Here is a 16,308-nt window from a genome sequence, read left to right on the forward strand (position 1 = left end):
GGGCGCTGAGGAAGTATGTGTACCAAGACGACGCACAACCTGAACCCTAACCTGGTACACGTACCATGTTTGGGTTGTGTATACATACTTACGGAGCACCGCTTTTCGGGGTGCAAAGATATCTGATAAGAGCTAATTCATTCAGAAGCAGTTTTAGTAAATCCAACTATATCTATCGTGTTTGTGAAAGATATGATTTTTAATGAGGGGATCAATATTTGAATTACCAAGATAAAAATGGCGATAAACCTAATACAGAAATAGACAAGTTTGTACTCCATGCTTTTATTATCCCAAACGTCAACCAAGTGTCCTAAAGCAGCTCAAATCAAAGAAAGAAGTTCAAATCAAAACACCGTGCCGTTAACAGAAGAAAGGTATACGTAAGAAGCGTCAAATATCGTGATTGTATAAAGCGTTAGTAGATGTCAAGATACAAATCCCCACAGCAAACATTCAGAAAAAAAAATTCAATTGCTAACGTTACTAAAAAATAATATTCAACACGAAGTTGACTTATGGGTCGTTTTCTTAAATTGCTAATGTTGTTTCCGGGATGGTAACGGTTGTTGTGGTTGTTGTGCAGAAATAAACGCCATATGATTCATATATTTTAGCATTTTTCTTCTGAGTAAATGAGTAATCCAAATAAAGGTATTATAGTAATGAACAATTATTAATGTAATAAATAGTCTGAAGGTATAAGGTCGCCACATTCAAATGTCATTAATGTTGTTGGATCGACGCCTTGCTTCACTGCAAGAGCTGTAAATTTGGAAATGTCTTCTTTGTTTATTTTGGGCTTCCTGGTTAAAATCTGAAAAAGCTTACGACCTGAAAACAGATGTTAACGCTGACGATAGTAAATATATTAATTTCCATATCATTCAATTAAGAAAATTGTACGTTACTTTGAAGCAGCTTAATTACAAATAATGCGATTCAATTGCAACAAAATTATAATATTCGTATACTCTTTTCACACATTTTAAGTTCAAGTATAAATCATCTCTATGTTAGATTACTATAGTAATGTTATGTACTGCAAACCTTTTCAGAGCCTCCATGTGACCAGTAGCATCATGTATAACACGCAATTATCCATTTTACATTATTACATGAAAGTACAAATTGTGTAACCTATTCCATCACAAAATGATCTCCCTCAACTTAGAGTATATCAAATTGTACATTTTATTAATTTATATTCAAAGACTCACCATCGCGCATTGTTGTCAGATGATTATAGAAATTGGAATAGTCAGTCATATAAAAGTGCGGATGAGAGCGGAACCATGGTTCATCTAAAAGTATAAGATTCGAATTTGTTTTGTTTCGATATGCTTTCCTTGGCAATTCATGCACCTGAATTTGTTTCAACTGCTCTTTTCTCGAAGTATAACTCTGCACCTAACTCTTGCCATGTTCCCTCTAGAAACGGATTATTTAGAATTGAAATTTAATTAGTATAAACTTGATTATTCAAACCCATTTCTATAATATTGAAAGAGCAAGCTCTGTCCCATAATAAAAGATGATTAAAAAAAAATTATATCTAATCCGATACTTACTTGTGTGCGACCCCATCCAATATTGACCCATAGAGTCGCGTGTTACGTCTTCAATAATACTCTCAGGGGACTCTGAGTTCATTCTAGTGTAAAACAATAGCATGAGTTATTTTATGCATAATTTATTCTTAATTAGAATTAAGGCGTTTGCGTTTTGGTTCATATTGTGTAAAAATAAATTGAACGCACCGGGGAAAATTGTACGTGTAGAACTTCATTGTATTCTCTGTTACGTTGAAAGGTGCAATTATATGGCATCTCCACAATGCGTTCCAGTACCAGAAATCCACACCAAAAGTGAGAAACCAAACTCCTTGCAACTGCATATAAGAAAAATTGTGTGAAAATGATCTTTCGGTTTATATTCAAGCACCATTGGGGAAAAAAATGAGAAAACACAAAATATTACCATTACCTATTGGGCGGAATAAGCATTTTAACATACCTGTTCCATATCGATTTCTTTTCCAGAATAAATATCTAGACTCCATGCACATGATAAAATCATAAGAATCAAGAGACCAGAAAATTTAGAGCCCATCGTTTGTCCTTGTCATTAGCTCAGTGAAGACAAAGATTTGGAACTTCCTTCGAGGCAAATTGAGATAAGCATGGAATGTGATGAATTGATATCCTTCTCCGTCATATGAAGGGTATTGATCTGTGAGCTCATCGAACGTAGGCCTACACTGATTTTGACTGGGAAAATTATATGACATTCAGTATCATTCAGATTCAAACAAATATTTGGGATTTATATAGCAGGAGTAAATGAAATTAGTTTGTCATTTTAATCTTTGCTAGAAAATATTGATAATTTGTGTTATTGATAATTTGTAAAAAAAATATTTCGATGGTTTTATTTTTCAATGGTCCGTGGAACGTGTGACAGAGACCTAAAAATTATTTGTAGTGTTACCAGATCAAAATTTATAATAAATATCATATTTACTTCCTCTGACTATTTATGCCCTTGCTACCTAAAGAATAAAGTCAATATAGCCTTATGAGGGGTTGGAAGGGCTTTCCCAGGCCTAGAGTGACATCTGTTTATTTAAATTTCATATCTTCGAAATTGATTGAGCCAGGGTACTGCGTTTTCATTTGAAAGGCATCTAACCAAATGTTGTATGTTGCTTTCAAAAATTTTCCCATAAGCATCAGTTGAATTCTTACAGCGTATTCCTAGAATATTTTCTAAAACAATTCGAGTAAGAGAACTCAAGTTTGTAAGAGAACCTGAGCGATTCAACTGAGAGTGTAGTTTGTGGCTATTTGGGACTACAACACTTAAAATAAATAAAAAGGGTGTTTGGACCCGAGCGAGGACCTATTAATTATTGCATCTAATTTAACAAAATTTAACGATTATTAGCCAATAAAAATTAGATGTTAATTTCAATTCATGTCATAATTCGAATTCGAGGTGGAAATTCTCATTCGAACGAGTGTTGCAATGACATAGCTCGACACCAAGTGAAAATGGCTTTGGGCAGTAATTCTCACGTGAAAATGAATCATTTTCGACATGTGTACAAGTTTATTTCTGTAAATTAGGTCATTATTGTTCGATCCAAAATTTCATTTCAGATAAAACGAACTGTATTTAATAGGTCTACTCTAAAGAGTCTTTTTCGTGTAAAATTACCAATGAAGAGAAATAAATCGGCCGTGCGGATGAAAAATTCTGAAGCTCGTAAAAAATTTGATTACCAAAACAAATTTAATTAGTTGCGATTCAATTGGAAATTTACTAGGAAAACTATACATCTGAAGAAAACCAATCATATTTTTTCGACCAAGAATAATTTATATGATTGTGAGTTTATGTCTTTAGTTTTAGTTGTTTTAGTTTATTGCAATACGTATTATACACAGCAAATAAAATAAGATAATTGAATGACTTTAACAGTTATATAAAAATAAAATGAAAAAAAAACAGTATAGTATATATGCTAAACTTCTAAATAATGAACCGATCTATATCCAGTATTTGGTTTTTTCAACGAAATCCCATCATACGTGTTTCAATGCTTAGCCCCCAAAACACCACCAGCGTGCAGCAGTGGGCGTGTTGGTTAATTAACTGACAAAGCCAAACTCACCAATAATAACAGTAACCTGAAAACTAAAATCCCTAACTTTATAAATTTAATTAAGTCAAATATACCTTTGGTCTCGATGCTTGATAACAAGCTTTGGTTACCTGCGCTTCCTGTTTCCTAAGTAAAATTGCGTTCATTTCGCTTTCTCCTGATTTTGCATGCTATTTTTACTGGCTGTATAAGTATAAACTCGAATAGGAATTTTACAAGAAAGGGATCAATAACCTATTTTAACCTGTATATAAACTTTTCATATATATTCCATGAGGTTTTTGTGGAGATGTGTGCGTAGGAGCATGTAAAAGTATACGATACATTGAACAAACGCACATATTATTACTTATCGATCTTTAGATCGGTAAGTATGTTGATAGGTATTTGTCTGCTTGTCTGTCTGTTTGTCTGTTAGATGCACGCGATATCTCACGAAGGCGTGGTTGAATCTGCTCCAGATTTTGCATGTGCATTCATCATATCTCGGACCAGAAGCGTGTCGTATAATTAGCGAATTATTAATTAATTAGTGATGGGACACGCGGTGTCACTATAGAGTCATAAATCGAAACCGCAGTTTCGAGCGATAAGTCTTCGGTCTCCGACCGATATTCGCGTTCGAAACTTGTTGAAACAAATATAGATCAACTTGCTTTTATCTGGTTAGCGCATGTGCGCAATATCAGACGTTTTGCAATGCTGTGTGTAAACCATTAGGTCTGGAATGTTTGTTATGGCCTTGCTTGGAAGAAGAGCTAGTTTCCTACACATCAATATAAGAATGAACGTTATATGACATTTGGAAGTGATAAAAAATCGCTTACATTTAAGTTACCGTACCGTACAAAAGTGAATTTCAGTTGACATCTGGAATAAAGTAATTTGTGGAATCGGTTTCTTGCCGCAGCGTTTTGACAAGCGAAGAGCTTGTAACTGTATTTACCAATTTGAGTTCAAACAAGAAGGCTCTTCTCTACCTTGAATTTACTAACCTGGGATATTTGAGAGATACAAGACACGCTACTGCTGTACAAAGTTTGAAGCAGGCGAGCCGTATTGAGCATTAACTACATTGATTCAAAAATTAAAATACGATACTAATCATTTCAAACAAGGCAAACAGGGAAGGACAGGTAAAATTCGGTCAGTTCAGTATGGATCACCTTACATAAATCTAACATCATCGTGTTTGTAATGTTAATTAGTGACATTGAGTTCCAAACATAGTCAAATAATTTACTTTCCTAAAATAATAATGATTCAATCGATAATTTTACCGAAAAATTTTGGTTAATAAATGACTAATTTTAGTCCCGATTAACGTTATAATAAACATCCGTTAATCTAATAAATAATCTGACGGGATCAGGTCGGAACATCCAAATGTTGTCAATGTGGATGGATCGACTCCGTGATCAACTGCAATAGCTGTGAATTGAGACATATCTTTTTGGTTTATCCTGGGTGTCCTGGTATAAAATTGAAACAGCTTCTGACCTAAAAACAGTGTAAATGCTTTATTTTTGAGTAACAGCAGTGAAAAGATATTTGAGTTTATTTTGAGTTTGAGTTTGCAAAATATGCGAAGTGAAAACAGTAATATTGTGCTCTTTCCATAATTTGCATGAATCAGTCTAAACTTTTTATTCATTTTATCGGTAGAATATAACGTTGTTGTATACAATGTATAATAAACCCATTAGTCATACTTGTGGAAAATAACTAACAGTTTTGCCAAACCTTCTCGATGTCTATATTTATTATGACATCATGAAAAGTCCAAACGTATTAAATTACGACATGATCACGCACCCCATACTATAACGAATTTTGTATTTTGATTTAAAAATGTATTAAGTACCTATGTTGAATACTCACCATCATTCAACAATGTCAGATGACTGTAGAAAGTGTTGTAGTCAGTTGAAAAAAAGTGGGGTTGAGAATCGAACCAAGGTTCATCTGGAGATATAAAATTGGAATTCATTTTTTCTGGATATTTTTACATTTGTAATTTGTGCACTTATGTTACTGACCATGTGAGGGAGGTTTTATCTTTGTGTCAACCGGTGGTTGCTCTAGATATAGCTTTGTTTCTAACTCATGCCATTTCCCGTCTGAAAAATGAAATCGAAGTTTTTGATTGTTCAGTAAGTCTAATTCAAAACCAATAATCTCATCCGCATAACGGAGTTTCTTCGTATAAAAAAAACATGGTTCATAATTACTGATTATAGAAATGAAAATTATTATTGTTTAGACACTCACGCGTGAGAGGATGCATCCAATATTGACCCAAAGAATCGCGCCTTATTTCTTCAGTAACCATATTCGGTAACTCTGATTTGTCCCTAATATATAAAAGAAAATGCCAACAGATTTTTGCATATTCAGAGCACTCGGATTAATTTAGTTAATTAAAAACAGATAGCTTTGTGCCGCTTGTAACACAATATGAAACGTACCAAGGAACATTGTAGGTGTAGAAATTCATCGTATTCTCAGTCACGTTGAAAGGTGCAATAATATGGCATCTCCATAATACGTTCCAAGACCAGTAGTCTACACCAAAAGTGAGAAACCAAACTCCTTGCAACTAAAAGTAAATTAAAACGTGGAAACGTCTTCCCAATGTTTTGATCGCTCGGTGCGGAATAGATTGGACAAATTGCTTATATTAAACAAACAATATTATTGTTAAATAAAACTTTATAGGTGAGTAAAAAGTAAAAAGAACGGTACCCCCGTAGTATGTGTACCAGGTTAGGGTTAGGCCATAATTTTATTCTGATATTCCCTATTTAAATTTTATTACGAGTTCGGGAATTGTATATGTTAGCTCAATGAATACACCCCCTGCCCATAGTAATCAGTTCCTGTACATAATCAGTTGTAAAGTAAGCGAACAAAATTGGTTACCTCCGTATTGGTACACATACTTCTGGAGCGCCAAAAATACACACAACATATTTTTAACTGCTGTTGGAAAATAAAAACATTTCAACTTACACGTTCCATATCTATTTCGTTTCCAGAATATATATCTCCACACCATGCAAATGAGAAGATTGCGAGAATCACAAGAACTGAATATTCAGAGCCCATCGTTCATTTCAAGTCAATGATCTAGGTAAGACACAGGCTTGTCTTTCTACTCGTGGCAACAAATATGCGGCAAACGTGATGACAAACGTGATATTGTATTGCTACTTTTTTACAGTCTTAGGGTGCAAATAAGGTATCGATAAGTGAGCTTGCCGAAGTACCCTGATTCTGACTCGTGAGAGTGTATGAAACGATATACCAATATTATTTAGCTTCAAACAACAATTTATCAGTTAATACAACAGAATGTGCGTAATAATGTTTGTCATTTCACTGTGAATCACAGAATATTATGTAATCGTTGTTATCTAAAAATTGTGAAAATTTCTTTAGATGATTTCTATTTCGATTTTTCAATAATATGTGAAAGAAGCTTTTTTTGTTATGTGAATAAGTAGGTACATAAAAAATTAAAAAATTCAAAGTTCAGGATCTCTGGAAGGACAGAGCGTCTAAATTCTCCACATCTATAGAAGTAAAATTATTCAGGTGACATGGCGATCGTTGATGGAAGAAAATAAAATTACATCTGTAAGTAGATTTTTCCGGGTAATAAGCTTCATGAACCCATTCCTCGGCTCCATAAAAAAAAACTAACATCACTTTTTGTATCGTGGAAGTCACGATGTTAAACATCGAATAATGACATGACTATTATGCAATTTATCAATATCATCTTTTCAAAAACAATTATCTTAATGTTCGTGGTGTGATTATTGTTTTCATCTGTTATAGTGAGGCCAATAAAACGAGCATACTTATACAACTATATATTTATACAACTATTTTATGGCAACTCTGCGAATGGCAATTCATCTAAACGCCTTATGCAATGGGAAAGAGAATAAGTTGTTTTGTCAAGCACTTTGTGATATATTTGCAACGCTTGGAAATTTTATATTGAGATATTGTTATGGCAAATTATGGTTGTTTGTGCACTATATATATGCTTTAATTGGTCGAACAAACTTGCCTCGCGATTTATTTTAATTTGGTATTGAGGGAATATGTGCGACATCATCTTTTCGAGTTTTTTGGCAACCACTATTTACACATCAATAAGACATTGCAATACACAGGCAGACTAAGCGCAGCAACGAAAAGATACTATATCTTAACCGAATTTTCCAACCTTTTTAATGATTAGCAATTTCGAAATGAAATACTTAATAAAAGCTGTTAGTATTGAAACGTCAGTCCCGATTTTCCATACAAAAAGAAAACTACCGGTATTTAAAAAACATGAAGCGGCAATCCCCCCCCCCCCCCCCCCTTCTCTGCTATCAACGGTTGCTAATAATTTCGTTATATTTTCACTTCATCACAATTCAAAGAAGAGATTGATTCTGAAAAGAGAAGTGAATGTTATGTATGCCACAAACACAAACATCTGTGTCAAACCACCCCAGATCCGAAAATAAACAAGAGATTGGCGATAACCGAGTTGTATTTATATAAGTTATGCTTTGAACAATATGGAATATATTCTCGGCTTTGGAGCTGGACTGACACAGATTTTTGTCGTTTACTGTTTACATATAATAGATTTGATTTGAGAAAAACCTCTTTTTAAGTTTCGACCAAGCCCCGTTAGTATCCATCAATGATGACATAACATGAAGAACTTCTGGACCTGATTTCACATTATAGATTTGATCGAAATGTCAGTCTCTTGTCTTCGTTTCAGATAATGATCTAGTTATATGAGGACGGACGAATAGTACACAGTACACGTAAATATATATATATTATGATATTACTGATCACTGAATATAACTGGGTAACTGGAGTTAAAATACACTAAGTCTTACTAAACAATTATTATAGTACATACATTCTATAATGACCAAATAAGAAAAGTTGTAGATTAAATTATTTCAACTTAATATAGCACAAATGGAATAACAAAATAAAAATACTTGGACCGGTTTGGGAAAAAAAATAGATAAAAAAAAAATGATTTCCATCATTCATATTATTACTAGTTACTTCTAAATTTATCCTAAATCCTGCATACTCTACTGTTTAATTTTGACCTTGAAGGGAAAAATATGCCTAAGGGAATATCTGTTTAAAATGTCTGGGTTTGCTTTATTTCCCGGTATTCATTTTTCTTTTGAGCAAAAAACCGTCTGGTTCACGTAATTTCCGTTTAAATATGTGATTACCGGAATGCCTTAAATATCTTTTTTTAAATTTGTGCTAAATTCAAGTATTTCAGATTGCAAAAAAAATGAAGTAAAAAAGCAACAAAGCTTTGTAAATCTAGATCAAATTTTCTATAATTAGGAACTCTATTCCGCAAATCATTTTTCTTCTCAAATCTGACTTTGTAAAAGGTTCATGTCATGTGTCGACCGTTGCATATTTTGATACTTCACCAATAATTCATTAACTCACACGATGAAAAAGATAGCCCTTTCATACAAGAAGATCAATTGTTGATAATCCGGAACTATATAGATTAATATCATTTATTGCGGTTTTAACGCTGAAGGTTAATTTTTCGCTTTTTATTGGATTTTTCAAGGAATTGACTGGTGTGGGCAACTGTACTAATGATTTTCAATCTATTTAAGTATTTGGTAAGCAAAAGTCATTCTCAACGATTTCCAACCACAAACTCAAGATATTACTCACAATCTTGAAGCTTTCGTCACGGAATGAATATATCATGTTGAATGATGTGACATGATATAATAAAGGCGGTGGTTTACGTAACTTTTTTTATTTAAATCCAAAGCAAAAATTTCAAGAAGCTCTGCTTTAAGTGGGCATGTATAAGAAAAGAAATTAAAAAATTTAATTTTGATCAGGATTGACTGTCCAGACCAATTACAAACCTTAAGGTTTTTAGTTATTTCACACCCAAGAAGTTTAAAATAATAAAATAGGTAAATCGATAATGTATTTTTTCGTGGATATACCTCTTAATCCGCTAACGTTTGACATGACACTTGACGTTTTGTATTTAGCATTTCCAGACACTTTAATCCGCGAAACTTGAGGTTTTTCTACATAGTCTTCCTAAACTCGTATAGCGATTGCTAATACTCCTGTGAGAAAATTGATGACACAATGTAAAGTCCCTCTTTTCCATTTTATATCGCTAAACTTTGGTTTCGTGTATATACCTTGCTTGCATACCTCCTTCAGCTTGCTTGCAAATAAAACTTGCCTCCGACAGAAAATAATTGATTATAAAAATAGCTTAAAATTGCGGTTCAATTTTGCCATGTGACTCGTATCGCCCATACAATGGTATCAATGTATTTTATCTCGTCGCATATTATTTTTTTATTAAATAAAACTATTGATATACTGTATTCTATAAGTGATCATTTATATATTCTTAACAAAATCTAATAATCTAAGACAGTAATATACTGATGTTTACAAATGTTTACCTAACTATAAGGCGTGTTTATATCAGATTAATCACGAGACACCTTAACGAAAAAAAAAGAAAATAAGAAATTCGCGACCATCCATTTAGTTATAAATGCCGCAGACACAGGTGGCGATCTCATCGGCAGCTTGAGTTTGCCGGTCGACAACAGTAAGCTACTTGTTAGATTGTAGAAAATTCAGTATGAGATCTTATTGTATACTACTGATACTTTTACTGGGATTCTTTCTACAACCAACCGTACATGGTGAGCATCTGTTTATAAATTTTTGTCGGAGGTCAGGTCGTCTAATTTGAATTTCGATTAAACACAATATAAAAGTGATCATATTCAGGGTGTGCCTTTGCTTAGGCACCACCAATACAGAAACAATGCAACAATGCAGTATTGGCCATTTCTTGCTAAGTTATTTCTGTAAAAGTTTCTAATGGAGTTTTTACAAAAATCAACAGCCTTTTTCTATTATATTCTTTTCCGTTTTATTTTTAAACGAGTTTTAGGTTAAATATTAAGCCGCTATGATATGAATGACACATTCATTACCCGCGGGTATATTTACAGTTTAATAATCACGTTGAAGAACAATTGATGCTTTTAAATTGTTTTCAACCAACCTGAAAACTTTTAATCGATTATAGTTTATCAAGTAGGCTAAAATCTTCAACATAAATCGTGCCAAAAATATAAACTGATTGTAAAACAGTTTAAATTATATACAATGTATACGTACTAATTACCAGCTTGTCACAACGCTCTACATGTGAAGCCAAAGTCTGGATTGGATATTTCTGGACGAAGGAAGCGTCATGTTGGACCGCATCCGCATCCACACAGTAATCACTCATCAGAGAAGGACGCAGACCCAGAATTGTCTTTATTTTTCTCTGGTTGTATGTTTAAAAAAACTGGGCCAATGTTCGAATCCTGGCCTAGTGTAATCGATTTTATTCTACGGGATTTATACTGGTTTGAAGCCAGCGATATTGCGTATTGTGGGTAAGTTTTATGGTACCAGTCAGTGAAACAGATGAGTATACTTTTCTGCTGTGTATTGAGTTTTATGTTGATGACAAAGTGAATGACAAACATTCTTTGCGGTAAAACTGTACGCCCGGGGTGTTATAACAACATAATCTGTAAGGATATAATTTTGGGATGATATTGAATTAAATATAGTAATTTTGAAAGTTTGATTGCGATCTGAAGAAGAACAAATGTATTAGTATAAAATATTAACCTCAGTGTAACCTAAACAGTTTTACAAAAATTTTTAGAACTTTGCATTGTTTTTCATTCCTTATTTCGTATATAATATACGTGTGACTATTCTTCATGTTTTTGAGTTCATCCCTTATGAAAAGTAAAATTTCATCTTATTATATTCTAGGAATACAAGCAAGATGTGTTTGTTACGATTAATCACATTACTCAAACGGTATTTATATTCAACATATTTTAGAGGTTATAAAGATACAGCAAGATGCTGGCAAAGACGACTGAACTTTTTACTTAAATTCGAATCTTCTCTAATGATACCGGGAAAGGAATGTATACAGGAATACGATGAATCTATAAAAAGTGAAAGTAAGCAATAAATACAAAATGGGTGTATTTTATAGTTGACTTTGGATGTCAGTCGCTTCAATTAATGATTATATTTGGTTGATTTTAATTTTCACCACAAAAGCACAAGAGATTTTTTTAGTAAAATGAGACAAGTTTTTTATTTGTCTTATTATTATAAATCTATTGATTAACATAATATAATATAGACCAGGTATTTTGAACATTTTTCAATGAATGGTTAGATCCGAAATTTAAAAAACGGTTTATCTGTTGTATCGAATCAACTAACAACAAGTTTTCTCATTTAAGAAAATGTTTGGAACGGGTTTGCTTGAAACCGATAATACATAATAAGGCACATTGCGTACAACTTTCGTTATCTTCAGTACGTATGGTACCGTATCTGTTGTTAGTTGGGTCCGCAAAATGCTTAACGTAGGCACGCCAATTATTTGCGATTTATAGTATTCAATATAGCGCCAAGAGAACATTTTATATCTGTCATGGAGCTTCTAAAACAAATTTCTTGTTCTTTTTATCGTTTTTATTTTGTGCATATGATATCGTTTCAATATGTAAACGAGATAGCATACATCGCCGACTTATCGATCGAAACTTTCTTGGCGGAAACTTGCGCATCGCACACACACACCCAGCACATGCGCGCTCTCGCGTAAAAATTCTAGGTCTTACACGTTCACGTTTCAATATGTAGAGGAGCATAATGCGCAGCGTAAATTTTACCTCCTTGTCGTCGTCGACACGGAAATACAAATCTGGGAGACGTTAATGACTGTGTTGTTCACTTAATTGCGGATTCTACCATTTAATTATCCTTATTTATTCCTTCGTAGTAGACATTTCTCCGTGGACGTTACAATTCTTGTGGCTCACGACGTACATCTTGCCGAAACGATATATAAAGATGTTCACGGCCTAAACAGTCACGTTCACATAAACAATAATCAACCCTGTAAAAATTACACGCCTTAATAGTGATATCCTGACATTCTTCCCTAAAATTCAGGAGGGGGAAGGAACGCACGTGGATGTGCCAATAACAACAGTATTTCACTTACTGTCAGATTCAATTTGGGCGGCTTTTATTATCAATTTTTATCACAGATATGCTTGTTTGTTTTTTCATTAATTCGCAACTTATCGAGAACCGAAAAACTACGGTCACTTTGTGACACCCTATTTGTTGACTTATTTTGGGCGGTGGAGGTTTTTAAACTCAATTTTCATTGAAAACTGATCTTGGTTTAAAATACAACAATGTATGAATGTTACTCTAACTTAGGGCAAAATTTTGTGAATATATGGTATTATACCAAACTTTAGTGCAAAAATAATAGTATACATTATCGTTATCATCGTAACAGGTTATCTTCATCTTCCAGGGGGACCCGCATTTGAAATTTTTTATCGAACTCATTATGATTCTTATCAGCATGAACCAGTTTATGGAGAATTCAAACGATTCAAAAGACAAATAGTTGGCATTGATGACACACTGAGACGAGCAGAAGATATTTTGAACAATTTGGATGATTTTTTGGATACAAAATTCACAACACCGCGCTCGTATTTTCAAGGCAAAACGACAAGTGAGCCCGCTACTTTGACAAAGACAGAAAAAGAACGGGAATGTCCCAAATTTTCTTTAATCGAGTTCAACAATTGTATCCAGTCTCGAGTAGATGAATTAGTCCAAACACAGTTGATACAAAAATATCCGTCTTTAAGAAATTTTAACGAGAAGTCGAACATAGAGTTTTTTGAAGATCATATGTCCAGCTGCAGGTAAGCCTCGTTTTAAAAATTTATTTGAAAAAATTCCCATTTCTAATATGATTTACATCAATGCTACTCTACGTAATACTGTTGGGAAATTCTCCCCTTCTTCCGAGATCTGTCGGGGCATATAACATTGTGGAAGCTGTGATATAACACGATGTTTTGTTTTCTCCTTACATTTTTTTAACTGGACGGTGTAAAATGCATTCAGTTTATTTATGCACAATGATAATAATTGATATGTTCATACTATTTTTTGTAACATATAAGTAAAACATAACTTTTCCTTCAGAATAACTAAAGAAAGGAGAGGGAAAAACGTCGTTTACATTGAAAACTGCCCCGTATCGAACTCAAGAACAAAACGGCAATCGCCATTCAAACCAAATACTTTGTTGAACAGAGGCGAAATTTATACAGTAACGGACACAGGCCCATCTTTGCCAGGAAACAAACCTTTATACATACCAACTTATCATTTCCCATCAGAACTATGTCTGATAATAGATTATCCAGATGTTGTCAAACCAGCCTCACCTGTTCGTGTACCTATCACATTATGTGCGGAGAAATATTTGGGAACATTTTTTAATAAAACAGACCAAGATTTAGATCTGATTCCAACAATTGACCCAAATGAGAGATCCATGTACCAGAGGCCAAGTTCTAAAGGTAAAGCTTTTAAAAAGTTACATATTATTAAATATAGAAAAATTTAGCGTGCTGAAACGCATTGAAATAATTAGTCAATTAGCAGCATATACGGGTCTCAGAATATGAATGATTCAACTATAAGCTGTCAAGATCGCTGAGCTTGCAAATCTTTTGTCGTTAATATTAAACGACGCAACGCTGAGGGTATAGAGTTTTGATTTTGTTATGTAGAGCCAAAATATATCTGCGCTACAGCACTTTTAGTTACAATGTTTTACTTTTAGCTACATGTTCATGAAATATTACATTAGGTAACCAGTCGCTTGATTTTATATGCTTTTCAGGAAAAATAGGATCGTGTACCAAGGATGACGCATGGACAAGGTATTACAACGTTGACAATCAAGACGAAGAAGGTGACTTTGAAACATTAGAAGATCTTCGCAATTTATTTCCAAAACTTATTTGTGATTCCCCAAAAGCAATTGACGTACGAATCGCAAAAGGTAACAAACCTCACTTTAGATCGAAGGAGTCTCTTTATATTTCTCTCGCCGATGGTTTTAGATGTTACAATGACGAGCAAAAAGATGGCGTATGTGAGGATTACAAAGTTCGATTTTGCTGCCCAAGTGAGCATCTTTTTTTCATTTTTTTAAAGGGTAAAGGTCATTACGTTTATGTGTACGGAAAATCACAATTTTCTCATTAAGTCATCATTTTCAATAAATTATTGTATTATTCTATCTTCAAAATTATCTACTATTCATTACAATTATATTGTAAACCACATCTTCCCGCTCCCTGTGCTCAAATCCTCAACCTCAATCCACGAGGAGAATTGTTTAAAGAAAAAACTATCCGACCCAAGTTCATTACAACTCAGACCCGAGTTGGGTATACACAGGTTTGACCTATGTTGGATAAATATTGAGTCAAAAGGTTTTCGGTGCCTTACTTGATCGTGTGTGAACTCTCAAAACCATACTATATGGGTCCAGGCAATTAAACTTATTTATACGAGTCACACTGGAGCTTGTCTATTCTCCAACAAAAGGAGACTCGAGTCCTACTCGAACTGGATTGCCATTGTCTGATTTTCCTTGTTATGAAGACTAAAATAACATGTTAATAATAATAATGTTGTATTTCAGAACAACCCTTGTGCGAAGAACCCAGTTCTTGGACAGGATGGTTAAACAGGAAACGTGGTCGTTCGTTCGGGGATAGAGAAACTTTGGGATACCACAAGACCAATAACAATGTTTGCGACCACCCGCTGTCAATACGTGCGAGATTGAATGGCAGTAAGAAGCCATATTGGTTTGGAAATAACATTATTGAGATTTCACCAATCATTGGTTTAATCTGTCGGGATGCTGATCAAAGTGATAGACGTTGCAGGGACTACTCTGTTTCCTTCTGTTGCCCTTTACTATCAATGTAGCACAGCATATGTTAAATTGAATTTCCCAATCATGTTGATTATAATTTTGTGCCAAAAACACGAAGGATATGCAGTTTGTGGTACAACTCTGAAGTAAACTACTCAATGCTATGTAGTCAATGCTGTACCAGATTTTTACTGAATATATTTTTAAGTTTGATGATATCTGAAAAAACCACATTTGTATTACCTTAACTTTCTCTATCAGTGTTCAGTGTTTCAGTTTTCTGTAATATTAAATTGAACAAATTAGCAGTATTAGTAAATACATGTATTTGAAGAGTATTAATCACAAATTAAAACTATTATTTTGTTATATCATATTCAATCGATGATTATGTGATGATGACAGGGCAAAAATGCAGGACTGAAATTCTTTGAGGTGGTAAATAGCATATCAGTTTAATCGAGCAAGCAGCATTGTCATTTTGGAATTATAGTACTTGTAAAATTAGGTAATTTAAATAGTAGACAGTAGTCATTTAAGATCCATCACCCTTCGGGAAAATATAAAAATTGGCATGAATAAAGATATTTTGGGCATAAGGAAAATGTTGTCCCCAGATCATGACGTAGCATATTTTAATAGGACAGTAGACCAAGGTTAGCCAGATGATTATCGATATTCGGCACAAATTACGTTTATAGACAATTAT

At 33.7% G+C, this 16,308-nt stretch overlaps 3 protein-coding genes across 4 annotated transcripts; 1 reads left to right on the forward strand and 2 right to left on the reverse strand.

The window, feature by feature from the left end:
* Window positions 1–236: 236 nt before the first annotated feature.
* LOC120342560 (uncharacterized) lies at window positions 237–2,410 on the reverse strand. The gene is made up of 5 exons (XM_039411442.2): window positions 2,017–2,410; window positions 1,761–1,891; window positions 1,572–1,654; window positions 1,221–1,304; window positions 237–834 (listed from the first exon to the last, which is right to left on the reverse strand). The coding sequence occupies exons 1-5, from the start codon at window positions 2,110–2,112 to the stop codon at window positions 677–679; spliced, it is 552 nt and encodes a 183-aa protein (XP_039267376.2). The 5' UTR covers window positions 2,113–2,410; the 3' UTR covers window positions 237–676.
* A 2,093-nt stretch (window positions 2,411–4,503) lies between these two features.
* On the reverse strand, window positions 4,504–7,178 carry LOC120342546 (uncharacterized). Its single transcript, XM_039411423.2, has 6 exons — window positions 6,680–7,178; window positions 6,136–6,266; window positions 5,939–6,021; window positions 5,707–5,787; window positions 5,549–5,632; window positions 4,504–5,167 (listed from the first exon to the last, which is right to left on the reverse strand). Exons 1-6 carry the CDS (start codon window positions 6,773–6,775, stop codon window positions 5,010–5,012), a joined length of 633 nt encoding a protein of 210 aa, XP_039267357.2. The 5' UTR covers window positions 6,776–7,178; the 3' UTR covers window positions 4,504–5,009.
* A 3,096-nt stretch (window positions 7,179–10,274) lies between these two features.
* Window positions 10,275–15,979, forward strand: LOC120342514 (uncharacterized). 2 transcript variants are annotated; one of them, XM_039411379.2, is made up of 7 exons: window positions 10,275–10,431; window positions 10,926–11,181; window positions 11,645–11,769; window positions 13,137–13,557; window positions 13,844–14,223; window positions 14,550–14,837; window positions 15,360–15,979. In XM_039411379.2, exons 1-7 carry the CDS (start codon window positions 10,368–10,370, stop codon window positions 15,650–15,652), a joined length of 1,827 nt encoding a protein of 608 aa, XP_039267313.2. In that variant the 5' UTR covers window positions 10,275–10,367; the 3' UTR covers window positions 15,653–15,979. The 2 variants fall into 2 exon arrangements, with proteins under 2 accessions (XP_039267313.2, XP_039267314.2); XM_039411380.2 differs by having other exon boundaries at window positions 13,155–13,557; window positions 15,360–15,978.
* The last annotated feature ends 329 nt before the right edge of the window (window positions 15,980–16,308 follow it).

The sequence above is a fragment of the Styela clava genome, chromosome 3, assembly GCF_964204865.1.
Source record: "Styela clava chromosome 3, kaStyClav1.hap1.2, whole genome shotgun sequence".
NCBI lineage: Eukaryota > Metazoa > Chordata > Ascidiacea > Stolidobranchia > Styelidae > Styela > Styela clava.

Bases quoted from the DNA above. Each gene is read 5' to 3' on its own strand.
- LOC120342560 (XM_039411442.2), bottom strand. From the start codon at position 2,112: ATGGGCTCTAAATTTTCTGGTCTCTTGATTCTTATGATTTTATCATGT. The intron at 1,892-2,016 runs GTATGTTAAAAT...TCTTATATGCAG, and splicing joins AAGAAATCGATATGGAACAG to TTGCAAGGAGTTTGGTTTCT. The intron at 1,655-1,760 runs GTGCGTTCAATT...GTTTTACACTAG, and splicing joins TACACGTACAATTTTCCCCG to AATGAACTCAGAGTCCCCTG.
- LOC120342546 (XM_039411423.2), bottom strand. From the start codon at position 6,775: ATGGGCTCTGAATATTCAGTTCTTGTGATTCTCGCAATCTTCTCATTT. The intron at 6,022-6,135 runs GTACGTTTCATA...TTTATATATTAG, and splicing joins TACACCTACAATGTTCCTTG to GGACAAATCAGAGTTACCGA. The intron at 5,788-5,938 runs GTGAGTGTCTAA...TTCATTTTTCAG, and splicing joins TTGGATGCATCCTCTCACGC to ACGGGAAATGGCATGAGTTA.
- LOC120342514 (XM_039411379.2), top strand. From the start codon at position 10,368: ATGAGATCTTATTGTATACTACTGATACTTTTACTGGGATTCTTTCTA. The intron at 10,432-10,925 runs GTGAGCATCTGT...ACTAATTACCAG, and splicing joins TCTACAACCAACCGTACATG to CTTGTCACAACGCTCTACAT. The intron at 14,224-14,549 runs GTAAAGCTTTTA...TATGCTTTTCAG, and splicing joins CCAGAGGCCAAGTTCTAAAG to GAAAAATAGGATCGTGTACC.